This window comes from Dama dama, chromosome 8 (genome assembly GCF_033118175.1).
Source record: "Dama dama isolate Ldn47 chromosome 8, ASM3311817v1, whole genome shotgun sequence".
Classification (NCBI taxonomy): Eukaryota; Metazoa; Chordata; class Mammalia; order Artiodactyla; family Cervidae; genus Dama; species Dama dama.
Genome location: NC_083688.1, coordinates 27720001 through 27743789, shown reverse-complemented (window position 1 = coordinate 27743789; position 23789 = coordinate 27720001). Strand labels below are relative to the sequence as shown.

The following is a 23789-nucleotide window of genomic DNA, read 5'->3' as shown; positions in this document are numbered from 1 at the left end:
AAGAATACTGGAGTGGGTTGCAATTTCCTTCTCCAGGGGATATTCCTGACCCAGGGATCGAACTTGAGTCTGCCATATTGCAGGCGGATTTTTCTACCACTGAGTCACAAGGGAAGCTGATATTATGTTTATGTTAAAATTCTCAATAACTAATGTGGCCTCAATGATCTGAGGAGATTTGACCCCTGCTAACTCTCCAGTCTCTTTCCTGTCTCCTTCGTTTGCTGAACCATAGCATGAGTAGGCCTCCAGGTGCTGTTACTGTGAACACACATTCAGTGTATGGAACCACATTGCTGCTACACTGCTGTCTGCTGGGATTTACGATGGACTTAATAGCTGAATTGACTGCACTGTGCGCCAAGAGAACCTGAGTCTCCCTCCAATCCAATTACCTCCTTTTAGAGTGAACAGTCATAAAGGAATGATGGGACCAAAGATAAGAAGGACCCATGAAAAGCAGGCCAGGTTTAGAGCAAACAATGAAACAGTCGTAAACATGGGTATGAGACAACAGTCGCAATCCAAGCAAGGCAGGTATGAGCTTCCTCCTCAGGGTTTTTCCTAAAGAAAATGCTCTGCTGGTTGCTGATGGCATCACCGACTCGACGGACATGAGTTTAAGTAAACTCCGGGAGTAGGTGACAGACAGGGAGGCCTGGCGTGCTGTGATTCATGGGGTCGCAAAGAGACACGACTGAGCGACTGAACTGAACTGAACTCTCCAGCTTTATCTCCTGCCAAGCTGTTTCTTACACTCTAAGATCCTGATGCTATCAGCTTTTTAAAAGCTCATCTGAAGAATCTTGTTTCCTCTTATCTCCAGGTCTTTGTCCCTGCTGATTCCTCTGCTTGAAATAGCACCTACTTCCACCTCCTTCCTTTCTCCCTTGGCCTTCACCTAGCCAACATCTACTCACCCTTCAGGTTTTGCCTTGTCAACTCCAGAATGGGTGTACCTGAAATGCACTGTCGTCTTGCCTAGTACTTCCTGGTGTTTGCACATGTCATCCAGTGGCAAGCACATGGGAGGACACTCAGTATACTGCTGAATGAAGGAAGGAATTGAATGGACTCTCTTGGGTTTTCTAGGATTGTCCAAGCCAGTTTGGTAATTTTCACTTTAGTGGTGCTGACTTCCTTCCCCTAAACATGAGACTCAGGCCTGGCCCATCAGAACATCACATACCCTGACCACACACCCTGGGCCACAGGTCAGTGCTTGGCAGACCATCCAAGTCAAGGCAAATGGGCACAGCTGGAGCTGAAATTAGGCCTTCTGCTTGAGAAACCAGGGAAAAGTGGTTTTAATTTCCAGTAGCGTTAGAGCTGTAAGGATGTAAGAAGCAGACACAGAGGGAAGCAAAACCAAAAGCTGGAGGGAGAGAGGGAGAACAGAAGAAAGCTGTCTCATTCCTAGTTGTAGCTGGTTCTCTCTCCATTTTGGAGGACATGTTCAACTCTAAGTATTTCATCTGTTTACTTATCTCCATGCCCAAATTTATGGGAAGCTAGGGCAACCAAGCCCATGCATGAAGGGCCAGAGAGGCATGTGAGAAAACGTGTTGAAATGGAAGTCTCAACCTGGGGCTCCCTAGGGTCAAGCAGGACACCAATCCAGCGACTCTCTAGCTTCACTCAAGAAACATTAAGTAAGCATTCAGAATATTCCAGGCATGTGTTTTTCAAATTGTAGTAGATGGATAATCTGTCCGAATTCTCTCCTGTGCTTCCTTGGGTGGGGAGGGGATGGGAGCTCAGGAATCCGCATTTTAAAGCAGGTGATTCACACTAAGGTCTGAAAACCACACAGTTCCAGGCACTGCACTGGGTGCTGGGTCCAACTCAAGGGAAGGCAGACGTGGTTCGTCTTACCACTATATTTATGTGGGAAGGGGGCAGTGAGGGAGTGAGATAAGAGATGATTACAACAAGGTGATAGGGTGCTAGAAAAGAACGACGGGAAACCACAAGAGATGCACTGGGCTCAAACAGAGGAGGGTCAGAGAAGTCTTACCAAAGGACAGCGAAACCAAACGTGGAGGAGCTACGGCTCTGAAGAGAAATGTGTATCTCACAGAAACATGGGTGTTTTCAGTTCGTAGAGTAGGTATAGCAGCGGCTGTAAACGAAATGGCTGGGGGAGGGTGCAGAGCGAGAAGCAGGCGAAGGACCCAATTGTGAAAGACCCCAAACCACCCCAGCCTCGAAGATGTCATCTCTCCTTGTCTTCGCCCGCCCTAACGCCTTCGTGGACCTAGGCCCGCGCCCAGGGTCTCCAAACCCACCCGCGGCCACTCGGTAGCCCAGGAGACACCATCCAGCTCCCCGACGCCTGGCAAAACAGGAGGAGCGGGCCTCGGCTCTTCCGGGATGCGCCCCGCCCCTGCAGACTGAGCGGGACGTGCCCGCCCTGCGCGAAGACGTCAGCGCGCCCGCGCGCGCCAAGGGAGGAGTGAGAACCGCGGTCCGGGAGGCGCTGACGCTCCGGTAAAGCGGCCTGAGTCGAGGGGAGGAAGGGGCGGAACGAGGACTTCTCCCCAGAGTACGGGGTCGCGATTTGGATCCAGAGCTGGAGCCCTTGGGGAGCTCAGCATCGCGTCCTCTCCCAGCAGGTCCCCGTCCGGCCCGGCGATGGAGTTTCCGGACCTTGGGGCTCACTGTTCGGAGCCGAGCTGTAAGCGCTTGGGTAAGCGGGTAAAGGGGTGAGGGGCGGAGCACGCGGGAGGCGGGGCCGGGCGGAGCGTAGGGCTCCTGGGCTGGGAGTGCCCGAGGAGGGCGGGGCTCGAGCTTGGGGCGCGGCTTAGGAGATAGTGGAGTAGGGCCAGGGTCCAGTTGGTTCCTAGTGCGGCAGCGTTTTCCTTCCCCAGAGGGGAAAGCTTGAGTGAGCGGGAACGTCGAGGTCCCACTGGACCTGCAGTCTGACCCACTTCCTGCAGATTTTCTGCCGCTCAAGTGCGATGCCTGCTCGGGCATCTTCTGCGCAGACCATGTGGCCTACGCCCAGCATCACTGTGGATCTGCTTACCAAAAGGTGAGGGGGCGGTCTGAGGGTGAAAGGGGGCGGGTGGAGGATGCGTGCAAAATATCCGGAACCCCTCTGCCTCACATTTTCCCTTCTTTATTGTCTTCTTGAGGCTCAGTGCTGGGAACATTATTTCCTTTTGCGTTTATGGAGGGCACGTCCAGGTTCTTTCAGGGGGATTCTCTCAGGATCAGAGATCTGACTGGACTGGGAGTAGGCCACAGACCGACCCCTGCTCCCTAACTATAGGATATCCAGGTGCCTGTATGCCCGCTCTGTAACGTGCCTGTACCTGTGGCCAGAGGGGAGTCCCCTGACCGTGCTGTTGGGGAGCACATTGACCGAGACTGTCGCTCAGATCCAGCTCAACAAAAACGTAAGGTAACTGTTAGAGGGATCAACCATGGTCACCTGGGACTACAAACGCCTGGAACTCTGCACAGCTGTTAGGACAGGGTTGAAAAGGGAGCAGAGATCTCAGCAGAGACAATCCTTCCTACTCCGCCTCAGATCTTCACCAATAAGTGTGAACGCGCTGGCTGCCGGCAGCGGGAAATGATGAAACTGACCTGCGACCGCTGTGGCCGAAATTTCTGCATCAAGCACCGTCACCCACTGGACCATGATTGCTCTGGGGAGGGGCACCCCACCAGTAGGGCAGGGTAATTGCAACCAAGTTCTCTACTTGCTTTTGGGACCTGAATGAACCTTTGTCATAACAGTTGGGAAGCTTCACCCCGTCTCCTTTGGCTAGGGAGTCTTTTCTTTCTTTTTCAAGTGCATGTTTTCCAGATCTTTTGGAGGAGCTCCCCTCCTGACTTCCTGGGTCGGGGGTGAGAGGAACCTGTTAAGCCGAAGGTGCCTGGAGGCATGCCCAGAGTGTCTCTTCCTACAGACTGGCTGCCATCTCCAGAGCACAAAGCCTGGCTTCTTCTACAAAGACCGTCCCTAGCCCGAACCAGACCTTGCCTTCGTCTTCCTCTGCCAGCAGGTAGGCCTGCCTGTTTCCCCTCTCCCTTTTCCCCATTCACATCTCTGACCTGAGCCTCTTGAATGTCTGCCATAGAGCCACAACTCAGTCTCCAACCCGGACGGCTCCTCCAGAGATTACTTTGCAGAATGGCTTGGTGAGTGGGGCAGAGGTTGGATGGACAGAAGCAGACCCGCAGAGAGTGAAGTCCAAGGCACCTGGTCTTATTTTCCCTTTTGCAGAGTGAGGATGAGGCTCTGCAACGAGCCCTGGAACTGTCCCTGGCGGAGACCAAACCCCAGGTCCCAAGGTACCTAACTCACTGGTAAAGGGTGGGGCGTGGGTGAAGGCTCAGTTTGGAGGGAGGGAGGGCGGAGGGACTGCTTTCATCCAATGCAGGATAATAGGAACTTGGGCTCAAAATTAAGTTTTTGAACTATATGACCTTGGACAAGTTCTTTGGCCCCTTACGGTCTTAATATGTTCAACAAAATGAGGACAATACCAACACCCTGTAAAAACCTACATGTGAAAATTGAAACAATACTTAGAAGGGCTCAGCACAGTGATGCCTAACAGATGAGATGCTCACATTTTAGATACTAAGTTAAGCTGTTCCTTCCTCCCAGTTCTCAGGAGGAAGAAGACTTAGCTTTAGCACAAGCACTATCGGCCAGTGAGGCAGAATACCGACAGCAACAGGTATGAGGACGGCGTAGAGATGGGCCCTGTGCCAGGAGTAAGTAAGGAGTTTGCGGGGTAGGGGGGAAGGCAGGGAGGGTGTTCTTCCAAGTGGTAGAGTATACAGGGGTGTTTATCCTTTTGTTTTCCTATGACTCCACTCAAGGACTGTCCCTCATTTCCTTGATGTCGCACCCTGTCTTCCTCTCCTTCCCCTCCCCTTGCTCCAGGCTCAAAGCCGCAGCTTGAAGCCGTCCAACTGCAACCTGTGCTAGGGCCCTGGGCTTGGGGAGGGAGGCTCAGCTGAGGAAGACTGTGGCCCTCGCACCTCTAGGGTCCACAGGGAGAGGAGGCCCAGAGCAGCCGGAGTGAAGACGAGGAGGAGTGACGTGGAGGCCATCTCCAGGGAGCATCTGGAGAAACAGCATGTGGAGCTGAGCCTACAGAGGGCTCTGCTGGCCACTCCAGCTGCATGGGAGTGAGCCGCTCTGAACTGTTCCCTGGCCCGGTCCCACTTGGCCCCCCTGCATCTTGTCATCCCCCATATACTGGGGCTCCCCTCCATGTATAGGGGGCAGGGAGGGGGACTAGAAACAATAAAGGATGGGCAGTCTATAAGACACCAAAGTGGTGTGTTTCTCTTTTCCAATCAAAAACACAAGAGTCCCGTCAAGAATGCTCATCTAACCTGCAGTGGAGGCCTGTTGTAGTTCCCCACACCACAAAGTCATAGTGATCCTAACACAGTCCACACTTTTATTTCCCCCACAATGCTCTTCTGAAAATCCCTGTTCCATCACTGTAGCTAGCACCAAGACCAGGAAGAAACATGGCAGGGAAGAGGGATATAGTGTATTCCGCTCAGAGTTCTCCTTCAGGAAGGAAGTGGCCACAACTTTTGTCATCATGCCTTAGTCTGGGGCTTGGTGTCTTCAGAGACTTCTTCTTGTCCCTGCTGCTGTAGCTGCCACATGTCAGCATACACCCCACCTCGGGACAACAGAGCCTCGTGCCTGGGGCAAGGAGAAAAATGTAAGTCCCAACCAACTGTTATTTGTACCCCAAGAGTCCTTGCCACCAGTCTGTGAGATGACAAGGAACTGGTGAAGGAGATCCTTCCAGAAACTCCTGGGATTCCACGACCTTACCTTGGGGCCCCCACTTCAGAGGCCCTCCCCTGTTTATCATGCTGTGTCCCTTACCGTCCTCGCTCCACGATGCGGCCATCCTTGATGACGAGGATCTGGTCAGCACTGACCACCGTGGAGAGCCTGAGAGGTCAGAGGTCAGTCACCCACCACAACACCTGAGGGGGCCCCCCACCTGCTGCCTGTCCCATACCTGTGTGCCACCACGATGGTGGTGCGGTTGGCGCAGACTTTGGCCAGAGAAGCCTGGATGGCCCGCTCATTGTGGGTATCCAACGCAGATGTTGCCTACAGAGAGGAACTTAGGTAAAACTGTCCCTCCCACCAGATCCCTGGTGGGAGGAGGATGCAAGTGGCTAGCCGAGGCCTCAGGAATCAACAAGGACCTTGTTTTGCACTTGAAAACTGTAAAGTGTTTTTGTGAAACATGCATTCGTGCTAGCTTTCCTACATGAAGAACGGTGCTCAGCAGGAATGGTTGGGCACAGGCTCGGGGAGGAAGGAGGTGGGGAAGGCGTCTCAGGGCCCTCACCTCATCCAGCAGAACAATGTCTGGAGCCTTGAGAATGGTGCGAGCGATGGCGACACGCTGTTTCTCCCCACCACTCAGCTTCAGTCCCCGCTCGCCCACCTGCGTATCATACCCTGTGGAAATTGCCCACCTCTCTCAAGTCACATGTACTACACTTGGTTTCTGTGACCAGATGGGCAAGGACGGGGTAGAATGGAGGTCAGAGGCAGTAACGGGCCTGAACTGGGGGGGGGGAGACCCTGAAGGGGAGGCTCACCTTCAGGGAAAGCCATGATGGTGTCATGGATGCCTGCAGCCTGAGCCGCAGCCTTCACCTCGTCGTTCCCAGCTGTGATGCGGCCGTAGCGGATATTGTTGGCAATGGTGTCGTTGAAGAGGACAGTGTCCTGGGGCACGACTCCAATGTGAGACCGGAGAGAAGTCTGGGTCACCTGGGGCCAAAAGACCATATACTGTGGCCTGTGAGATCCCTCCAGGCCTGGAAGGTAGGATGGGCTGGTGGGAAGCACATGGGATGAGAGGCTCTGCGTGAGAGTCCTGCCTTCACCTCCCCAGATCCCAGCTGTGTGGGCAAATCACTTAATCTCTCTAACTCTGTTTCCCCATTGATAGAGAGAAAATTCATTTTCTCTCCCTGCTGCCCTGGATGGCTGCAGATCTTTGTGTCTCATACGGCATCCTAGGAATCGCTCCCGTGACTACTTTCCTTATACAAACCATGTGCCGCTAGAAAGGCTGAGGTATCCTGACCCAGCTTTTTGTAGGGGTGACAGCTCTTTCTCTACTCCCTGGATGCCCAGCACGTACCGTTCTTTCACATACGGGCCCCTAAATTATAGTCTTCCCCTGAGCATCCTTACCTGTGAAATATCCTGCCCATCTATTCGGATGCAGCCGGAGCTGATGTCATAGAAGCGAAATAGCAGACGCAAAACTGTGCTCTTCCCTGCTCCCGATGGGCCCACCTGTTGCATGAAAAACAGAGGGAGAAAGGACTTCCCTGGTGGTGCAGTGGGTAAGAATCTGCCCACCTGGGCACATGGGTTTGCTCCCTGGTCTGGGAAGATTCCACATGTCTCGGAGCACCTCAGCCCATGCACCGCAACTACTGAGCTTGTACTCTAGAGCCCGAGAGCCATAACTACTGAGCCTGCATGCTACAACTCCTGAAGCCCATGTGCCTGAAGCCTGTGCTCTGTAACAGGAGAAGCCACCACAACAAGAAGCCTGTGCACGGCAACAAAGTAGCTCTTGCTCCCCGCAACTAGAGAACGCTTTCACACAGCAATTAAGACCCACCACAACCAAAAAAAAAAAAAAAAGAAATTTAAGGAAAGAAAAACATTCTCAGGCCCGTTGGCTTTTAAGGCTTTCTCTCCAAGAGGCCACCAATGTCCACGGAGGAGCCACATTCAGTCCTGTGACCCAATATGACAGGGCTCTCTGACTCTACAACCTGGATCCTCAGCTACCACGGGCACTGGAATAAGGGAAGCTCAAGGAGTCTTGGTCAGAGGGCTGGGTCTCCTCTCACCAGGGCCAGTGTCTGTCCAGGCATCACGGTGAAGGACACGTCCTGCAAGGTCTCCCGCCTGCAAGGAAGGGTGAGCATGGTCGGCAGGCCGGCTATACTGCCAGGGGCCCCCCCACCACTAGAGCTAGTACTGGGCCCTGCCGCCTCTCGCTCAGTCTGTCTTCCCAGATGGTGGTGGGCTGAGAAGCAGTGGGGAGGGGCAAGGGGAGGAGCAGTGTGTAAATGGACACGGGAGAAGGGGCCTGTGGGACAGTGGAAGGGGAGGGGCTCACCCATCAGTGTAACTGAAGTGCACGTTTTCAAACTCAATCTGACCCCTCTGAAAGCGAAGGGGCCCTGCGCCAGGAAGGTCCTTCACCTGGGAGAGTGCCACCATTGTGTGCCATTACAGGCCTGGTATCCTCCAGACACGAGGAACACCATGCCAGCTCCCACTCCCTACAAACCCACTCCTCTCTCCTCACTCACTTCTGTCTTCTCTTTCAGCAGGTCAAACATGTTCTCCATATCGATGAAGTTGGTCTGAATCATCCTGCAAGAAGAGGGCTGGTTGGAGCGCCTCCCGGGAGCTGGGGAGATAACAGTGCCCCCTGGACAGGTGAGGGCTGGCATCAGGTTACCTGTAGTAGGTGCCAAACCAGTTGAGAGGCATGTATAACTGGATGATGTAGGTGCCAAACAGCACAAAGTCCCCGACCTGTGGACATCCAGGGATGAGGACAGAGTCACAGGAGGCTGGTGGGCTGTCACCCTGCCAACTAGCTACCCCCCTACCTACTTCCCACCCATGAACCTGATGGCCTAGACAAAGTCCCCAGGCCCAGGACAATTCCCTCACCTGTAGCTTCTGCTCAGTGACAAAGTAGGCACAAAGCAGGGAGCCGGCAAGGAGCCCAAGTCCAATCACCAGGTTCTGGGTCTGATTTAGTAGAACCAGTGAAGCATTTGACTTCCACTCTAAACTCTTGGGCAAGGACAAATAAGGAAGGAATGTCATACACATGTTGACAGTCACCAAATCCCAACCTGGGCCCAGGCACATCAACCTCACAGCCCAAATTTTACTCCTCTCAGGCCTGGTGATTCCACAAGTCCTGGCTGTTGCTCTCAGTAGGCCGCAAACCAGCATCCTGACCTGATATTTGATGATGGCCTCACGATAGCGTTCCACTTCATAACTCTCTGCGTTGTAATACTTCACCTGATGAATTTCAAATCAGTGCTGTTTCACATGGCCACAGCTTTTGGCTCCATTCCCCATCCCTCCTCCCTGATTGTAGGCAGCACACTTCGCATCCTCCCTGGTCCTTGTCAGCCCCAACGACCCCAGGCACACTCCTCTACATCTCCAAACCTCACAACACTGCCACTGAGGTCTCCATTACCGTCTCAAAGTTTAGCAAAGAGTCCACAGCCCGGGCCCGGGTAGCATTCTCCTGCATGTTCATGGCCCGTCGAAACTTTGTTCTCCACTCAGTGACCACGATGGTCAGGGCTAGAGAGTGACAGGAGAAGCGAGAGGGAGGAGAAGAGAGCAAGTCACTCCCAGCAGCAGAGACGATGTGTATGTCTGCTGCTGGTCACCTGTACACTAACCCTGTGTTATAACCCAGAGACCCAGATTCCCAAGGGAGGGAGTCCTAAGCTCCCTGAGGGAAGGGGCTGTGTCCAAGACATCATCAAAGTCTGCATAAAGCCTGTGTGAAAACAGTTTTGGTGAACCAATGGAGGCAAGCTGCATCCTATCACGTGAAGTTCCTCCTTGACTTGAGGTTCCACAGCGGGAATCTAAAGTGACCAGGATGTCCTTCCCTACGGAAAGCTGGGGCTTCCTTGACAGAGGATGCTCACCCATCACACTGGGGAGCAGCAGGAGCCTATTGGAGCCCATTGATCTACAGCTTCTCAAAGCTGGGCCATCTGAGTCGGGGCAGGACTCAGGTTCAAGGCACTCTGTAAATGGTTCAGGGAGATGGTTTCACCAAGCAGCACTCACCAAGGTAAAAACCCATGCATAGGAACACAATGAGGCCAAACCAAGCATTGAAGAACATGCTGAAGTAGACAATGCCAATGATGATGTCAGCCAGCGTGGGGATGATGTTGAATACCAGGTAGCTAGGAGGCAAAGTCAAGCAACAAAGAATAGGTTAAGGGCTCAGGGTCAGTAATTCTACCTAGGAGGTTTTGACATAGTGTTGTGTTTTCTATAGCAACAGACTAGAATCAAGCTAAATGCCCCTTAAGCATCGATGCCCCTTACCTTATTATGGCTAAATAAACCATAGCATGCCCAAGCTATAGAATGCTTTGGATCAATTATAATGCATGAGAAAGATCTTCACGTATGGATGAGACTGTTGTTGTTTAATCACTAAGTTGTGTCTGACTCTTTGCAACCCTGTGGGCTGTAGCACACCAGGCTCCTCTGTCCCTGGAATTCTCCAGGCAAGAATACTGGAGTGGGTTGCCATTTCCTTCTCCAGGGGATCTTCCCAACCCAGAGATTGAACCTGCATCTCCTGCTTGGAAGGCAGATTCTTTACCACTGAGCCACCAGGGAAGCCCAGATAAGAATACATCTCCACAACATTTTGATAATAAAGCCATTCTGGAGAAATGACGCCTACATCATGATACCATCTGTTTTAGGAAACACCTACACAATACCTACTAGTTCTACATGTATATATGTAAAAAAATGCAAAAAAGCAGAACTCTACATACTAAACAGAGTGGGAACCTCTAGTGAGTGGAATTCAAGAGATTTGCTCTGTCTGCTTTATTGGAATTATTATAAGGGCATGTGTATATTAATTTTATAATTTAAGAAAAAAAACAAAGAAGACAGAGAGGCAACTCCTTCAGCTGGGTGGGTTGTCCTGACAGCCCCTCCACCCGTTTCCCCAGCCCTGCCCTCCCGCAGTTCCTTTCCATTGGCATGGCACCTGAGCAGCCCCGTGACACTGGACGTGCCCCGGTCCACGATCCGCAGCACCTCCCCCGTGCGGCGCCCCAGGTGCCAGCGCAGTGAAAGTTCGTGCAGATGGGAGAAGAGGCGCAGTTCCACCTGCCTCGAGGTGAACTGCTGCACTCGGATCCATAGGAACGTGCGAAAGTTGGTCACGAAGCCTGCAGGGAGCCAGGGGAGGCCTTGGTAGGGCTGAGCGGCCCAATGACGTCAGCCCAGCAGCAAGATGTGAAAGGTCTGAGAGCGCGGGGGAGGGACGCCTATGGAAGGAGGGACAGCGGCCAATGCCAACCAGGGTGACAGCAGAGTCCCTCATACCTGTACTGCCAGTGCCACCCCCCTGGAGGAACTTGAGGAAGACATAGATGATGACCGTCCAGACCAGGGAGTTCCAAGGTGCCTTCTGGGTCAGCAAGTTCACTATGGAGAAAATGAGTCCAAGCCCACTCAGAGACCCTAGCACTCTCTTTGGGAGAAACTGCCCTAGGCATCAGCCACAGCCTCTACTGACCACCCAGTTCTCAACTCTGTCACACTTCCCTGGGCTAGTCTCTGCCACCATCCAGGCCAATGAAGGACCAGAGTGCTAAGCTGACCCCCTCCTTCTCCCCCTCACCTATGTCCCTATAGAAGATGGGGACCAACAGGTTCAGTCCCCGCTCCAACCCCATGAGCCCCAGGCAGAGGAGCACAACAAACTGCAGAGCTGGACTCCCCCGAGGCCACAGGTAGCCACTCAGTAGGCGGAGCTTCCTGCCTAGGTCTCGCCAGGTAGACCTCGGTGGCCCCTCTGTTGATGGAACCTAGGATGGTGAAACATGTAGGGGAGGGGAGCTCAGAAATCAAAATGGTATTAGCCAGAAACCCCCTAAGGAAAATGTATGGGATTATAGCTCCCAGGTAACTTGGACCCACATGTGACCCCTGATGGGCTCAGGAAGGCTAACAGGCATTTAGATTTAGGAAAGTGAGTTATTACGGTGAGTAGAAATGATGACGGGGAATGGAATTACGATAGACCCTAAGTTTTAGAAATTGAGGTGTACCTGGCTCCTCTCTACATCTTGATCCTCTTCATTGACCCGCAAGGTGTAAGACTGCGGTCGGAGTCCAGGGGCCCAGAGCCCCAGGACAAAAAGTCCTCCAGAGACCACATACCGCAGCACCCACAGGCTAAACTGAACCTAGAATTAAACATAGGCGGGGAGACTATCACTGAGGGCCAAAGTCCCATTTTCACTACTTGTAATATGGCTGGGCACGGGTAGTACACACACCCAGGTCCTCTTCAGGGGCCCAGCATCTAATAGGCTTTAAAAAAACCTACAGTGACTCAGCACTGCCACTCCCCACCAGCTGGCTATCATCTCCCAGCAGTACTGGCCCCTCCTTTCTTCCCTTTCTTAAAGGCATTTGAAAAGCGTGGAAGCAATGTGAGCAGACACGTCACGCGTCCCCTCCCCCCACGAGGTCCCTCACCTGCTGGCTCAAGTTCGTCCTTGCCCACCACCATTGTGGGTTGTTCCAAGACACCAGGGCCAAATTCTCGGCTGCAAAAGACACAGTCCAGAGGAGCAGGAGACCCGGGCTGTGCCTGAACTTGATCCAGACGCCCATTGCTAGCTTCTGCAGTGCCTGGCTCCTTTCTGTTACGAGCATCGCCAGACCACAGGCGCTGGCCACAGTCCCCAGTACAGAAGCCAGGAAAAGGTAGCCTGGTAGTGGGGCACCCTGGGCAGTGCCCACCCGGCCAACGAGGCCGGCTAGGGGCAGCGCTACCTGAAGTGTGGCCAGAAGCAGCTGCAGCACGTAGGGAGCGACGCGAGGGCCGGCCGCCCAGGACACCCTGTCGGCGCCACCAAGCCGCTCCGGACGTCTGCAGGGAAAAGCCGGCACCAAGGCCAGAGCCCCCAGGGCTAACAGCGTCGAGGGCACGAGCGTGAAGAAGAAGCAGGGGCTGAGCCCACCCTTCGCCCAGACTGGACCCGCGGGTCCTTCGGCCTCACAGTAGTTGCCCACAGTCACCATGGCAATGCGTGGCCACCGACCGAGACTGCGGGGACTAAGGGACCAGAGAACTGGAGAGGCGGCCGCTCAGGGCGGGGCGCGGAATCCCGAGTATCTCGGGTCATGGATACTCTGGGCACTGAGCCGCAGGGGTCGCCAGGCAGGGTCGCACGTGGACCCAGCCACACCACCCACTCGCTTTGCGCACGCGCCGCCGCCACGCACTCACGCCGGGCACGTACGCGGTCTCCGCCGTTCGCCCTCTGCTCGCGGCGGGTGACCCTCCGGCCGGGTCCGGGCCCACGGGAGTGTTCAATGTCCGACTCCGGCGACTCTCTTCCGCAGCAGCCCCGCCCACCGGGGGCCGCCCCTGGCCCCTACCCAGGTCCCCATTGGCCGAGAGTCTCCGAAGGGGCGGGGAGGGGGATGGCGCGCGCAGAGAAGGGAAAAATAGAAGGGCGGAGCCGGCACGATCACGTGCTCAGGGCGGGAAATCCGACCGCACGTCCTGCCGGAGTCCTTGACCTCCGAGGAACCGTGGCTTGGGAAGCTGCCCTTCTGCTCGCCCGCTAGGTCGGTATATCCAAGAGATCGCATAGACCAGCTTTATCACGGGGCGGACACCCAGTCCCCGGCCACGTGGGTGGTTCACAGACACCCCACCCCTCCTGCCCCCCAAAACCCTAGCCGCTCCGGACAAGAAGCCGCAGTCAGTCCCTTCTTTATTAAAGGTTGTCAAGCTGTACACGGTCCCCCACCCCATTCCGCTGTAAGTTCGGCTGCGTAGTTCAACCGCTCACCTGCAGCAGACCGAGCTGGGGGAGAGGGGCGGGGGTGGGGGGGGGAGGAAAGGAGTTGGGTCCCAGCATGCAGTGCGGCAGCCCAAAGCCGAGGGCGAAGCCATCCTGTCGCCCCTCCATCCCCCTCTCGGGACAGCGGGATGCAGGCCAGAGCGCTCTTGCTGGGAGACAGACAGCCGAGGTCACACTCTGGCCCTTTCCATCCCATGTGCAGGTGGTACGGGGTACAGTAAGCAGCAATGTGGGCCAGGAAGGCCGCAAGTCTCCCGGGGCCCATCCTAAAAAGTTGGAGGACAGCAAATCCCTGCTGTCCATCCCTGCTCCACAGTTTAGAAACCTTCCTTCTTAGTGTCAAAAGATAGCATTAGGGGAGCTGGGAGCTAAAGCCTCCACACCAACACAAAGCAAAAGCTGAACAGAAGGGGGGAGCAAGGGAACAGAAGGGGAGCAAGTGGCAAACATGCCAGTGATGTATGTGCAGGAAGCAGGGGAGAGGTGAGCAGGCTGCAGCACTGGGAGAGAACTGGGGGTGAGGTAAGGGCCACAGCCTGAGCTGCTCATCTGTTCGGGGGTGGGGAGGGAGGCTGCAGAGGTTGAGGGTCCAGGCCCAACCTCCCCACTCCACAGTTGGCACACGTTCTCCCTGCTTGGCAGCTTCTGGGGTGGGCAGTCCTCTGGAGACTTGCAGGGGTGGGTGCAAAGGTGGCAGTACTGGGGCTGGGCTGGGGACCAGTTTCTAGCACCACACTCTGAGCCAAGGGGGGTCCTGGGGATGAGGCTAGAGTCCCATGTGCCCTGTTTCCTAGGCCCCCTGTCTCTCTCCTGGGGCTGTGGCGAGCCCAGCATTGGCACCTCCCTTGGCCAGGCACGAACACACAAACAATACACGCGTGGAGCCAGGCAGCACTCGGGAGCCCTCCATGACGGACGGATGGGGTGGCAGGGCAGCAATGGCCTCCATCCTGGGGCACAGGGACCCTCCTCTGGGATGGCAGGGCAACAGTGGCCTCCATCCTGAGGCATAGGACCCTCCTCCGCCTCGTCTATACCTGTGGAGAGATATGGGTTGGTTATGGAGCTGGTCTTCAGCAATCTGCTTCCACAACAGAAGCCTGGAGATAAAGGAAAAGGAAAATTTGATTCTGAGGCAGGTAAGCAAAGGAAAAATTGAGTCCTGGGTTTCACAGTTGGTGAGGGGAGAGAAGGCAGTCTACTTTGGAGGAGAAGTTGCAGCATCTGTGCACAGGAGGCCACCTCCCTTCACATGAGAAGCTTGACCTCAGCCTGAAGTTACTACTTCTGGCTGTCGGTTTCGGGTCTTGGAGCCCTTACCTTATGCACCTGAGGGGGGAGCTCATCCTCTGAGCCCTCTTCGGGCACAGGCTCTGGGTGCCTTGATGCTGACTGCCCATCTTCAGCCCATCCTCCCAGGGGCAGCCGAGAGAAGTGAGAGGGAGCCCGGGGCACTGTGCCAGGATCTACAGACACAAGTGAGTACTCTTAGTGTGCACACAGACAGGAATGAAGAGATGGGCTCTGGGGCTGCTGGGGGAGTTGGAGGCGCCGGGGAGGGACTAGTCTCCTTGGGTCTGGTCCCTCTGACCTCTCTCCTCCCCTAGAGGCCCCAGAAGGACCACTCTTCCCTGAAGGCTCTGTCTCTTCTGCATCCCCAATGCATACCTGTGATGCCTCCGTAGCGCCTCTGGAAGCCCCCCTGCAGGGCAGTGGTCTCAGGAGCTCCAGGCCGGGGTGCAGCACAGGGATAGCTTGCAGAGCGGGGGATAGGCTGGGCCCGGGCCCCCTCTCCCCCCTCTTCGGGGGCACTCTCCCCACTCTCATCACTCTCCCGGCGGTGCCACACATGCCGCTCAGGTTCAGCCTGGGCCTGCTGCTTGTGGAGCTGAGAAGTGGGGGATTCGTTAGTTGGGGACAGAAAGTGAAAGTCGCTCAGTCGCATCTGACTCTTTGTGACCCCATGGACTGTACAATCTGTGGAATTCTCCAGGCCAGGATACTGGAGTGGGTAGCCTTTTCCTTCTCCAGGGGATCTCCCAACCCAGGGATCGAACCCAGGTCTCCCTCATTGCAGGTGGATTCTTTACCTGCTGAGCCACAAAGGAAGCAGTTGGGGACAGAATGATATCTGAAATAGTTACCCTCCACCATGGTATTGGCCAGTTCTGATTTATATCACCTCATCTAGAACCACTCACTCAGAGTACCTGTTATGTTAACATGTAACATACATGTGATGTTTTACAAGTTAAGTTCTCAGCAGATTCCTGGAACAAGCCTGTGCATAGATTGTAATAGCTCTCATTTTCCCCAGTCATTTGATTCCAGAGTAAATTGTTTGTGAATCTAAGTGCCAGGAGCTCTTTTAGGTGCTGGGGATACAGCAGTAAACAAAATAGACAAAAACCCCAACTCCCTGGGGCTTATATACTTGGATGGAGTGGGGGGAGATAGACAATAAACAAATAAATAAGGAAAAAATACCAGTGTCAGATGATGCTAAATGCTATGGAGAGAAAAACAGAACTGGAAGATTCAGGAGGGTAGGCAAGGGAGGCTTTTACTCAGGGTGGCCAGAGATGGTCTCATAGCATGGGAAAGAGCAGACCTGAATGAGAAAGAGGGAGCCATGTGGACATGTCAGGCAAGTGGATTCTTAGCAGGGGAAACCACAAGTGTGGAAAAGCCCTGGGTGAAAGTAAGCTTGGCTGAAAAGGATAGGAAGAGGAAATATGCGGGAATGGAAATTGCATAGCAGGTAAATGGCAGAGAAGGGATTCGAGCCCATGTTTTGCTTTTCCACGTCTAAAAACCTCTATTCTGTTTTTAGCCGCCACCTTGGTTCTACAGCCCTGCCCCTCCTGCCCACTCACCTGGTGCATGTAGAGGGCATGCAGGCTCATCTCAGTGGATGCATATTCTGACAGCACCAGGCTCTGCAGTTGGCCTTCCCACACGCTGCTCCCGGAGCTGGCTGTCCTGGCATCCACCCTGTCCCCCACGCCAGCACAGACAGCAGTCATCAACATTTCTGAGGCCCGCACAAACTGCTGGGGGCTACTGCCATGCCCGCCCCTCTCGGCCCACTGCTACTCACCCAGAGCCTGTCATGGTGCTGGGAGCCCGGCCTGTGGGAGCCTGACCAGGCTGCAGAGGCGAGAAGGAGCGCAGAGCAGAGGCGACTTCAGCCCTGTGCCTGGAGCCCTGCAGGTCTCTAGGCAGAGGGGGGCCCCGGCAGGATGAGCCGGCTACCACATTTGCAATAAGGCTCAGTGGCTGTGAATAAAAGGGGTGGTAGAATTCTCAGGGAACAAGGAGGCCTCTGGGTCCCCCAGGACTCTGCACATTAGGACCCAGTGGCACAGACTGAATGAACAGAGAGAAGGAAACCAACAGGAGGGTGGACCCTTCTGCCCCACACCCTCAAGTCCCAGCTCCTGGTGTCCACTCTGCCCATCATCTCCCAGTCCCTAGGAACGCACCTCAGACTCGGATTGTAATGACTGGATAGACGTAAAGAGGGCATTTTCCGGGAGCAGGCCCCCTTGGGCAAGGCCAGCAGCTGCTCCGTCCCGCTGAACTTGCTCCTTGAGGAAACCTAGGAAGGCTGTGCTCTCACGTGGTGGCTGCCAGCCAGGGTTGGTGATGGCAAAGTGCATGAGTGACAACTCTGTCTTCCCATCCTCGGCCTGCTGGTACACTGAGGCCTCCGTCTGCCCACCGGACAGCCACTGCACAAGGGAGGCTGCAGTGAGCAGGACTGGCCCCTTACAGAAGCCCTTTTGGTACCTTTCCTGCAGTGGAGGGGGGAGGCCTTGCCCCTGGAGGACAGAGACCACAATGCACTGCTGTATCTCGTCCGGGGGCCCTAGTGGCCACCCTACAAGTAGCCACATACTGTGTTAGCTGCTTGGTTTGTGCCTTTCTCAGGGGAGCTTGGCCAAGGATGCAAGTTTAAGGCTATAATCCAGTCTAGGCTCCTGTTTATAAAGCCATGTGTGCCCTGGTGCAGGGCTGCCACTTTGTGATTCATTGGCTCAGAAGGGGTATCTTTTTGCAGTTTGCCCCAAAAAGCTGTATAGGCCAGCATCGCCTCTGGCCAACTGCCCCGCTCCTTTCCTAATACCTGGGGATGCCCATGCTGGCGAACATCCATCTGCGCGAAGGAGCAGGTGTCTCCAACACCGACAACCTCCACAGTGAAATTGCGGAAGAAGTCTATAATCTCCAGGGCCCGTGGGCGCAGGCAGAAGATGAGGATGAGAGGTGTGACAATGGGGCTCAGTAACTCCTCCAGGATGAACACCTAGAGAGGAAGAAAGGGACTGAGGTCACAAGAGAGCAGGAGGGAGACCAGCCCTCGGCACCGAGCTGTCAGCCAGTCTCTAGCAGGCCCTGACTCCAACTCCACTCACTGCCTTGTACTGGAAGAGCTGGGCAAACTCGTCCCGGGTCTGCGAGCGGTGGGCATTACCCTGCCAGTGGTCAGGCATGTAGTGGATGTGAGCGAGGATCACGCGGAGCAGCTGCTCAGGGCAGAACACCATGTGCTGGTCCGGGATAAAGGACCTGGTAGGATCAGGGACATGGTGAGATGGAAGCCCTTCCTGGAAATGACAGGCAGCCTGCTCCCCCCTGCTGCCCTGGCCCACCTGCACACGGTCACGGTGACCCCCAGGAGTGTGACGGTGGTGAGGACGTGTTCCACAGCCAGCACGTCTTCATCATAGATGGTGAGGGCAATAAGCACGGCCAGGATGGAGCCAGCAAAGAAGGCGCAGTTCTTGGCCAGCAGTGTCAGCAGTGGTGACAAGAAGCAATTCATGTACTTGGACGCGGGCTTGTAGCCTCGGTTGAGGCGGGACTGCAGCTCATGCTCCAGCTCGTTGAAGTGGCGGAGGTAGCAGCGACCGTAGAGCGACCAGCAGCGCGCACCCAGGGCGCCCGGCTCCCGCTTGAGCACCTCGGCATAACTGAAGAAGGCGTAGAGGATCTGCCAGATGAGGATGAGGGGGCACAGCAGGAAGTTGGCAATGCCGATCCACAGGATGCGGTTGCTGAGGCGCTGGGCCAGCTCCAGCCGTTGCCCCCCACGTTTATACTCAGCCTTGAGGCTCCATTCGTTGAGAAAGAGAGAGCCAGGTCCCCAGAAGAGGATCAGCTCGAAGTTGTACTTGAGGCCCCGGGTGAAGAAGACAACCTCCCCAAGACCCGGCAGGCGGAAGCGCAGGGGCAGGAGGGACTTGTTCACCAGGGCCACCATGTAGTTCTGGAACCGGAGGATGCGGTGGTAGATGTCCAGCTCTGTCAACTCACGCTTGTGGATGCAGATCTGGTGCTCCTTCTGGGTCTGCACGATCCGGGCCTGCACTTCTTGCCATGTGCAGTATGGAAGTGCCGACTGCGGTGGGGAAGAGACGGGGGATGGAAGGCGGGGTGGTTGCCTCAGCCCCTTGCCCTCCATGAGCTGTGAGGCTCAGGGGTCCTTGGGAGCCTTTAAGCAGACCCTGCCTGGCCTACCAAGGATGGAGGAAGTTGCCTGATGCCCAGGAATATACCCCACCCTTCCCAGGCTGTGGAAGACATCCTGGACTGTGGTGCTAATTGCCCAACTTCCCAGTCTCACCATGGGGATGCGCAGAGCATGCAGGTAGAAGGAGTGGATCTCCCAGTAGCAGCAAATGTTATAGATAAACTTGATGAGCCGGTGGACCCAGAAGACACCAGCGATGACCAGGATGGTGATAAGGGAGCCATTTTCCTGAATCCTGGTGGGGCAACAGGGAAGGGGAGGAAGAGTGGCCTGAGGCCTCTGGGCAGAAATGCTGCTGTCCTGAAGGATTCGGAGAGGCTGAGCCTGTGTTCTGGGGAATGTTACTGCCTCACACCCCATCTCCCACCTGCTAGCTGAACTACAGGCTCTAGTGCCCTCTGCCCTGCAGTGCTTACCTGGCACTACAGACTTGGGCAGGCAGAAAGGCATCTGGCAGAGTGACCTTGACAGGCTCGGTTGGGTGAAGACTGTGGTTCACCATCTTGTTGGCGAATAGGATGTCATAGTCCACACAGCTGACCAGGAAGGTGGTAAAGGCAACCACAAAGAGGAACTGCCTGGGGAATTGGGCAGAGGGGGTGCGGTCTGAGAGTCAGAGAGACACCAGTGAAATAACTGGGAAAAAGTGAGAGTCTGGAAGTGGCAGACCAAGACTAGGGAGCAGCCTCTGGGGAAATGGAGGGCCTTTCTCTACTGCTTGGCCCCGGGAGACCCAAGGCAGCACCTATTTTTGGCTCTTAGCTTCAGGCACCACAGAATCAGCCTGCTTTTCTATCCCATGGTAATCTCTGCCACCACTCACTCTTTCAAAGGTCTTAGACTGTGGTCTCTGGTCGCCAGTCCCTGATTTCCTGTTGAGATCGTAGAACCCCTTTGCAGGTTTCCACCCCTTTACTCTTTGGCAAAGCCATATGGCTCCTTCCTCTAAGAAGGCCCTCTACTCAGCAGTAGGTCTAAGGTACATCCAAGGCAGAACAGAGGCATTTTTCTCAAGTAAGCATCTGGCATCTGCTACCTCCTGATGGAACCATGCTCATTCTACTGGAGCTCTGATGAGTCTGACTTCTCTTTGTGGAAGAGACAGGACTTGGAAAGCCTTCCTTATAAGGGTGATTAAAAAAGATAAGTCTTTAAAACTTGGTGCCACACCCAGCCTTAAACTATAAAGGTTCACACTTTTGAGCCTTGCACCTAGTTGCCCTGGCAGTTTGGGCCAGGGGTTGAGCTCAGAGACAGGAAACACTGTGATGTGTTCCTTCACCGCACCATCCGTCCCTTGTACTTACATGAGCTCAAAGATCTCCCCGATGAGCATACAAGTGAAACCATTCTTCTGGTGTAGATTATAAACGTGTAATTGTTAAGAAAAAGTGGTCGTAGAGACAGCAATTAAGAGCACAGACTTTGGTGTCATGTACCTGAGATGAAGTCCTGGCTCTCTGACTTTCAAGCCGTGTGACTTTGGCCAAGTTACTTAACCTCTCTAAGCTTCTGTCTATAGTAGTATAATAGCACTTGTCTTATAGGATCGTTAGGTCTGAGATAGCGCATATAAAGTATTTAACACAGAACTGACACAAAGTCAAAAGACAATAATTATTATGATTATTAGCATACCATCAAGAGAATCACCCTCAGAGAGGTTCCTTATAAATTAATACTACAAAGTACAATGCACATGGCTCTTAATAGATGTGGGATATCATTATTTATAACTGTCATTATTTCCCTAGCCTCTACTTAGGCTCAAGGTGCACTCCACTCCCCTTTGAGGGATTAGAGCCAAACCCACACCAAGTTCTTCCCCTCAAGGAGCCTGGCTTAGAGAGGGGCTGAAGGTTCAAGAGCTCCAACACAGAGACACAAAGGATATTCGAGAGAAGAAGAGGTCAAGGTTTTCGATGTGGTGCCAAGGTGCTGTGGGTACAGGAGCAGAGATGTCAGAGCCCTGAAGAAATGGAAGCCCCTTGCTCCCTCAGTGTCCCTCCACCAGTTCTCCCCCAAGTCCCAGTTCTGGCTGTCATGTCCAAGAACTCACACTTGCTCCCCTCAGGGACATGCACCAACAGGTCCTCCTCTCCAGGGGGTGAATCGCTGTAGGAGGCCTCTAGGCGCTGGTATTCAGTGTCAAACTGCGCCATCACCACCGCCCCCTGTCCACCCTGTCCACCTGTGGGCACAGAGGAAAGAGAGACCCAGGTTCAGACCTTCTGCTGTCATCTTCCCTGCCTACTAGAACAGAAATGAACGAGAAAGAATCCTTGGGCTTGGTCTCCACTACTAGTTGTCTTGGATCAAAGGCAGAGGGAGTAGTAACCCAAGGAAAGCAATATGCTCAGGGCTTGGGAGGCCCTCACTGACCAATGAGGTCAGTCATTCCTGTAGTCTTTACTGAGTGTCTACTGAGGCCTTGCTGGCCTGAAGACAGACTCTGCCCCTTTATGGGGTGGGGCAGCAGGATCTGTTTCATCTTCTATTCAGTGGAGAGAAGGGGCCCTCCCATTCCCCTCCTAGAGAAACCCTGGTCTCCCAAGAGACTAGCAGTTTGGAAGCACTTTGTAAACAGAAGTTTGAGATAAGCACATGGCCCTACCAGCTCCATGGACAGTGTCAGCTCCGCTCCAGCCCTTGATGCCCTGGCTCTGCAGCTGCTGGAGGAGAAGGTGTCAGGCCCCAGAGAGTGGGGAGTGGGAATAGAAATAAACCCAATGCTACCACTCCCCCCCTACCCCCCAAATCCCCCCACCCCAACTCAGGGGAAGCCAAGCAAGGGGCAGGGAGGCTGCAGTGGGAAAGAGGCACCCCTCCTAGCCTAAGGCTATGCACACTTCCTCTGGTTGTGCCATATGAGGCCACTCATTCAACTCTAGGGTCCCATGCTGTGGCTTAATGAACCTGCGGAGACTGTCTGTACAGGGCTGGACTGTTCTCCATGCCCCACCTCAGCCTGAGGAATTAGGTGGGCCTTCCCCGGTCTGCAAGGTCCCAAACCCAAAACCCAAGAAGAGAGTCTCTCCTAAAAAGGAGCTGCCCTTGCTTCCCTAGCAAACACCCAGCAGGCAGGCAAAGTTCCTAAATGGGATATCCTGACTGGGTCAGTGTAGACCCAGATCCTGGCTCAACTGTGGGTTCCCTTGGTCCTGGAGACAGGCATGATCTAGGTGGCACTCACCCAGTCAGTGCAGACCTTGAAGCTGTGGAGCACTGCTCAGCCTGGCCCCAGTGGGGTTCCCCAGGTTAGTGAGAGCCCTGGATCCTAAGAAGCTGACCAAGCCCTCAGGGAACTCACCACTCACTGGGTCAGTGTAGACCCAGGGCCCATAGAGCCCCTGTCAGCCGGGCCCGGGCTCAGGGGTTCCTGCGGACGTTGGAAGAATCGAGCCAGTCCGACAGCCGATACACCCAGCCGAGCTGGGTTGCCTTTCTACACCCAGCTGCCACGACCCGAGCCCAGCGCGCCCCCAGACCGCCCGGCCCCAGGCCAAGGGCTCGGCTCCCAACAGCGGACAATCTTGCGCGCGCCCCCGCCGCTCACGCGCGCCCCCGTCCGCGCGCCCCCGCTATCAAAACATTCCGGCTGCGCGCCTCCGCCCCGCCCGCGTTGCCCCTTCCCCCGTTACGCACTGCAAGTCCGCTTAGGACTCCGCGGTCATACCTGGCCAGGCCCGACACGGGTCGTGAGATTTCGGTGACCGGGCTCGCGTTTCACCACAGGAACGGTCACCCGGGTGATTCCAGGGGCTCCGTCGGCTTCACTGGGCTCGGCCCGACCGGGAGCGCTAGGCCCGGCGTCTGCCACTCACTGTCAGACGCAGTTAGCCTGACCAATGAACGTGGGGGTGGAGACACGATGGCCAATGCTTGGCGTCCAAGGCGGGACTAAAAGCTAGAGGCGAGCCCTGGAAGTCAGGGAACCAACTGCACGCTCTACGTGGGGCGGGGCTCAGAGGCAGCCAATACCTTTTGTCCTCTTCGCTACTCCGTAGTGAGGAGTTTGTTACGGTATTGCAAAAATCCGGCTTTCGGACTGTAGACTTCCCGTACCTCTCAGCTCCCTCTGACCTTAAGTGCAGCTTCTGCGGGCGGTGGCGAGCCCACGCGGTGTAGTCACTGCTGGAACTCACCGCATGGGTAACGAGGAGAGGTTGGTTAAGGGACCTCGGTGATTTTAACTCTGCTGGAGTCGATTTGATTGCTGAATTCACGCCCATTTCACTCTTGTGTGGTCCGAGACTGCGGATTTGAGAAAGCAGGCTGGGATCACGTATTAACCTTGGGCCCACCCCTGGTACCCGGGTGAGTGGCCGTGGTGCCTTGCGGAGTAGGGGAAACGAAGTCACGCTGGCTGGGGAGGCGGCATAGGACCTTGCTTTGGGAAGCTGTTTCTTAACCACCTTTCTGCTCCAGCAGCTGCTTCTAAGTAAATTTCTGCTCAGCCATGTCGCCGGCTCCAGCTGCAGCCCAGGCTCCTGTGTCGGTCTCCCTGTTTGACCTCAGCACGGATGCTCCGGTCCTTCAGGGCCTGCGCCTGGTGAGCCACTTTCCCGAGGAG

General features: G+C 55.0%; 4 protein-coding genes across 25 annotated transcripts in view; 2 read left to right on the top strand and 2 right to left on the bottom strand.

Moving 5' to 3' along the window:
- Positions 1 to 2412: 2412 nt before the first annotated feature.
- Positions 2413 to 5296, top strand: ZFAND2B (zinc finger AN1-type containing 2B). 13 transcript variants are annotated; one of them, XM_061148710.1, is made up of 10 exons: positions 2413 to 2490; positions 2616 to 2689; positions 2940 to 3034; positions 3275 to 3401; positions 3536 to 3687; positions 3921 to 4016; positions 4092 to 4152; positions 4238 to 4305; positions 4625 to 4697; positions 5011 to 5296. In XM_061148710.1, exons 3-10 carry the CDS (start codon positions 2961 to 2963, stop codon positions 5062 to 5064), a joined length of 705 nt encoding a protein of 234 aa, XP_061004693.1. In that variant the 5' UTR covers positions 2413 to 2490; positions 2616 to 2689; positions 2940 to 2960; the 3' UTR covers positions 5065 to 5296. The 13 variants fall into 13 exon arrangements, with proteins under 13 accessions (XP_061004693.1, XP_061004684.1, XP_061004689.1 ...); XM_061148701.1 differs by having other exon boundaries at positions 3275 to 3406; XM_061148706.1 differs by having other exon boundaries at positions 2423 to 2490; positions 2616 to 2677; positions 3275 to 3406.
- A 113-nt stretch (positions 5297 to 5409) lies between these two features.
- Positions 5410 to 13215, bottom strand: ABCB6 (ATP binding cassette subfamily B member 6 (Langereis blood group)). Its single transcript, XM_061148684.1, has 19 exons — positions 12341 to 13215; positions 11908 to 12045; positions 11478 to 11664; positions 11180 to 11281; positions 10839 to 11022; positions 9887 to 10008; positions 9276 to 9385; positions 9026 to 9091; positions 8729 to 8854; positions 8511 to 8587; positions 8359 to 8422; positions 8163 to 8248; positions 7891 to 7948; positions 7217 to 7321; positions 6613 to 6787; positions 6357 to 6469; positions 6018 to 6112; positions 5879 to 5947; positions 5410 to 5689 (listed from the first exon to the last, which is right to left on the bottom strand). The coding sequence occupies exons 1-19, from the start codon at positions 12887 to 12889 to the stop codon at positions 5581 to 5583; spliced, it is 2535 nt and encodes an 844-aa protein (XP_061004667.1). The 5' UTR covers positions 12890 to 13215; the 3' UTR covers positions 5410 to 5580.
- A 358-nt stretch (positions 13216 to 13573) lies between these two features.
- Positions 13574 to 23050, bottom strand: ATG9A (autophagy related 9A). 8 transcript variants are annotated; one of them, XM_061148688.1, is made up of 17 exons: positions 22893 to 23048; positions 22410 to 22595; positions 21831 to 21888; positions 21276 to 21407; positions 21111 to 21154; positions 20524 to 20588; positions 19633 to 19794; positions 19310 to 19451; positions 18336 to 19084; positions 18099 to 18252; positions 17810 to 17989; positions 17166 to 17414; positions 16781 to 16959; positions 16557 to 16674; positions 15349 to 15568; positions 15001 to 15146; positions 13574 to 14717 (listed from the first exon to the last, which is right to left on the bottom strand). In XM_061148688.1, exons 4-17 carry the CDS (start codon positions 21376 to 21378, stop codon positions 14712 to 14714), a joined length of 2517 nt encoding a protein of 838 aa, XP_061004671.1. In that variant the 5' UTR covers positions 21379 to 21407; positions 21831 to 21888; positions 22410 to 22595; positions 22893 to 23048; the 3' UTR covers positions 13574 to 14711. The 8 variants fall into 8 exon arrangements, with proteins under 8 accessions (XP_061004671.1, XP_061004670.1, XP_061004673.1 ...); XM_061148687.1 differs by having other exon boundaries at positions 22527 to 22595; XM_061148690.1 differs by having other exon boundaries at positions 21831 to 21885; positions 22527 to 22595.
- A 182-nt stretch (positions 23051 to 23232) lies between these two features.
- The window catches only part of ANKZF1 (ankyrin repeat and zinc finger peptidyl tRNA hydrolase 1), a 6526-nt gene continuing 5969 nt past the window's right edge, over positions 23233 to 23789 (top strand). The window contains exons 1-2 of one of the 3 annotated variants that reach the window (XM_061148696.1): positions 23233 to 23533; positions 23648 to 23789. The exon at positions 23648 to 23789 is cut by the window's right edge and continues 34 nt beyond it. In XM_061148696.1, the coding sequence (XP_061004679.1) occupies positions 23676 to 23789 (114 nt within the window). In that variant the 5' untranslated portion in view covers positions 23233 to 23533; positions 23648 to 23675. Of the gene's footprint in view, positions 23534 to 23644 lie in introns of all 3 variants that reach the window. The other 2 variants (XM_061148694.1, XM_061148695.1) reach the window with 2 other exon arrangements.